General features: G+C 38.7%; 1 protein-coding gene across 1 annotated transcript in view; it reads left to right on the top strand.

The window, feature by feature from the left end:
- Positions 1 to 3,416, top strand: part of TIMELESS (timeless circadian regulator) — a 39,175-nt gene that overhangs the window by 14,293 nt on the left and 21,466 nt on the right. The window contains exons 2-4 of the mRNA XM_029284843.1: positions 1,363 to 1,488; positions 1,978 to 2,131; positions 3,122 to 3,236. Of these exons, the coding sequence (XP_029140676.1) occupies positions 1,392 to 1,488; positions 1,978 to 2,131; positions 3,122 to 3,236 (366 nt within the window). The 5' untranslated portion in view covers positions 1,363 to 1,391. The remainder of the gene's footprint in view (positions 1 to 1,362; positions 1,489 to 1,977; positions 2,132 to 3,121; positions 3,237 to 3,416) is intronic.

The following is a 3,416-nucleotide window of genomic DNA, read 5'->3' as shown; positions in this document are numbered from 1 at the left end:
ACTCGTCGCTCCCATGTAACACCGCTGCTGCGCGAGCTGCACTGGCTGCCGGTGGCCTTCCGGGTGCGCTTCAAGGTGCTGACCATCATCTTTAAAGCGCTCCATGGCATCGGACCTGGATATCTTCGAGACCGCCTCCTGCCGCAGATTACCTCCCATCGGCCTGTACGCTCCCACAGAGTGGGTCTCCTCAGGGTGCTGTCGGCCAGGCAGTGCCGGCTGGCGACCCCAAGGGGGAGGGCCTTCTCTGTGGGAGCTCCCACCCTCTGGAATGAACTACCCCCAGAGATCAGGGTGATCCCTGATCTCCCTTCCTTCCGCCGCGCCCTTAAGACATGGTTATTTCAGCTTGCAGGACTGGCCTAGGGGAAATTTTTAGTGGGGGTTTTAAAATAATTCTAAATTACTTAGGCCAATTATTAATATTTGTCTTTTAATCATGTTTTAACTGTAGTTTTTGGTATTTTGTAGTTTTTATCTGGTTGTTAGCCGCCCTGAGTCCGTAAGGAGAAGGGCGGGATATAAATAGAAGCAATAAATAAATAAATAAATAAATAAATAGTTATTTCCAAAAAATTCACGTTTTCAGCTGTATTGTACAATTCTACCTGTACAGTAGTTAGCATTTTTAAAGGTTAATTTTAGTGGGACTTGATTTTGAAGTCAGTTGCTAGAGTCAAAATAAGCAAACATATGTGCTTGGATAAATTCAGGTAAGAATGTCAGTGTAGACCTCTAGACTAGGATACATCTCACATTGCTGTTTGCCTCTATAATTTGGAAACTAGATTATACGTAGAGACATAAAAGAAGCTGGTTTATTTTATGATATTTGGGTTTAGGCATTACTGTATTTTAACTGCAAATTGGGATTTCTACCAGAAGTGAATAATTGTTCCTTCAAGGTCAAATATGTGTACTAGATACCTCAAACTTCTTTTATGAACTTGTTCTATTTGCAGGATGTATTTGCAGGTAGTAACTCTAATAATGTCTGCAATCCATGAACATGGGAAACTGACCTAACTTGTTGCAGCCTATCCCAGACATTTTTTAAAAAGTAATCTTACAAAATAATTTTAATTTAAGAAATAAACAGTTAAAAGACTAGATAGTTTGCTTAGCTGTCCCTCATTTCTTTTAAGGCCAGATCTGGAATTTTAAACACCAACAATGGATAAACCCATGTAAAATCTTAAAATACCTTGACTTTAGTTAAAAACTCTAACAATACAACTGCTTTGGATTTTTTCAGACTTCCATGGGAGATAGTAAGCAAGTACTCATTTGTTTCATCAAATGATGACTGTTGCTTTATGAACATTCAACTGCACAACCAAATTGTCTGTCTGTTCTCTGCAGGCTCCATTCTTTTTCTTAGTCTGAGATTTATGGACTTGTACATGATGAATTGTGAACTCCTAGCAACTTGCAGTGCCCTTGGATTCTTAGAAGGGGACACCTACCATAAAGAACCAGACTGTATAGGTGAGAGATCAAGACTGGGAAGTATATATTAGAGGATGTGTAAGGGCTGTGTATGTCTCAAGCTATTGATTGTTAGATGGAGGCAACTAAATCATGAAGTAAGAAACATTTGAGTTCTGTAAAGGCACTTTCTAACTTTTTGTTTTAGTTTTGAAAAAGTTGGAGAAATCTTCTTGTCATCCTTCTTTGGATGGTTCCAGGGCACAACAAAATGGTTGAATTCCCTAGTCCAGGGGTTGAAATCCATGAGTCATAAAAGAGCCGAGGTTGCCTACCTCTGCCCTAGTCCTACAACTTTATCAAACAATATGTTACCTTCCAGATGTTGTAACTCTCTCGTCAATCCTAGCCAGCTACGATGGGAGTTGTAGTCCATTCCTCCTTTAGTATATTGGTAAAACTCATACGTATCCTGAGATAGCAATTTTGTGAGCTCTAGCTTTGCACCCATTTGAAATTTTGTCTCCCACTTGGCTTGAATTCCTCCAGAGAGTGTGAAAGATTTAATCCGCTATCTGCGCCATGAAGATGAGACCAGGGATATTCGGCAACAGCTGGGAGCTGCTCAGATTCTGCAAAATGACCTGATCCCTATTATCGTCCAGTACCCCCAAGATAAACAGCTGTTTGATGCTGTCATCAGGTAGGAATGGCAGGATGAGAGAAGATGGAAGGAAAGAGTATTGGTTATAGGTTTTAAGTATGAAGAATATCAGTAACAGATAGGAATAAAGGAGTGTGCGTTACAGAGATCAGGGAACAATCTGTGTCCTGGTCTTGTCCTATCCCATAAGACCTAATTCGCTGATCAGTGGCAAGAGATTATGATAATTTTAGTCTGAAACACTTGAGGACTTTAGATATAAATGAGAGTGATGGGTGTCTATGCTCCAGCAATTTTTAAATATCTAAACATGGTCAGTTTGAATAATGTGCATATTTCTGAAATATATGACTGAGAGTTTTAGCTAAATCAATACTTTAATTGGGCTGGGAGGAGGAACTAATATCCTTCAAAGAACCAAATTTTAAAATGTGCACAATGCAGCTGTCATAACAATTTTTATTATCTCTGGAGGTGAAGGCAATCTAGATTGAACGTTAGAATGAAAAGAAGTCTAGCCTATTTAGAAAATTAAACTCTTTATATAGTATGGGTTTAAAGAAAGAATCTCCAGATTATTTTTAAATCCCATGCTTGTCACACATGGTGATCCAAGTCTAGATCAAGCCATTATCCACTTAAATTTAAACCTGAACCAAATCCTGAACTGGAACTATATGTAATATAGGTGGCAATTAGGAATTCACTACAGAAAAATACTTACAAAAAAAAATGAAATACCGAGGAAGCCATCACAATGAATTAGGTAAGGACTAATATACCAGTGTAGAAATATACTGCTCACAAAAATAAAGGGAACGCAAACCCCTTCAGTTCCATGGTAAAATGTTCCCTTTATTTTTGTGAGCAGTATATATTCATTGCTTAAATTTGTCAGTGGGAAATTAGTATAACTTTTATAACTTTTAAGATGTTTGTGAAGTGTTTTAATACTGAAGTGGTTTAATGACAATTAAGTTGGCTTTATGTTACAATCATTGACAAAGTCTCTGTGTCTTATTTTCCTAGATTAATGGTGAATTTAACTCAACCAGCTATCCTCTGCTTTGGAAAAATTCCCCAGGACATTAACCTCCGCCATCACTTCCTGCAGACTGTCTCTTACCTGCAGGCTTATAAAGAAGTGAGTGGGAGGTGCTCTCTAGTCCTTGTTCCATTGTTTGGGGGATAACAGGATTATGAGGAAACAGACTCTGCTTTTCTGAGCCACAGTGCTCTTTGTAGTTACGCTTGAAGCTTTGTACAGTACGTTTTGCTGTGCTTAAACTAAAGATCTTTGAAGGTAAGAAGAATGGTTGGTTCT

This window comes from Protobothrops mucrosquamatus, unplaced genomic scaffold (assembly GCF_001527695.2).
Source record: "Protobothrops mucrosquamatus isolate PMUCROS unplaced genomic scaffold, P.Mucros_1.0 scaffold_151, whole genome shotgun sequence".
NCBI lineage: Eukaryota > Metazoa > Chordata > Lepidosauria > Squamata > Viperidae > Protobothrops > Protobothrops mucrosquamatus.
This window is presented reverse-complemented; position numbering and strand designations above follow the sequence as displayed.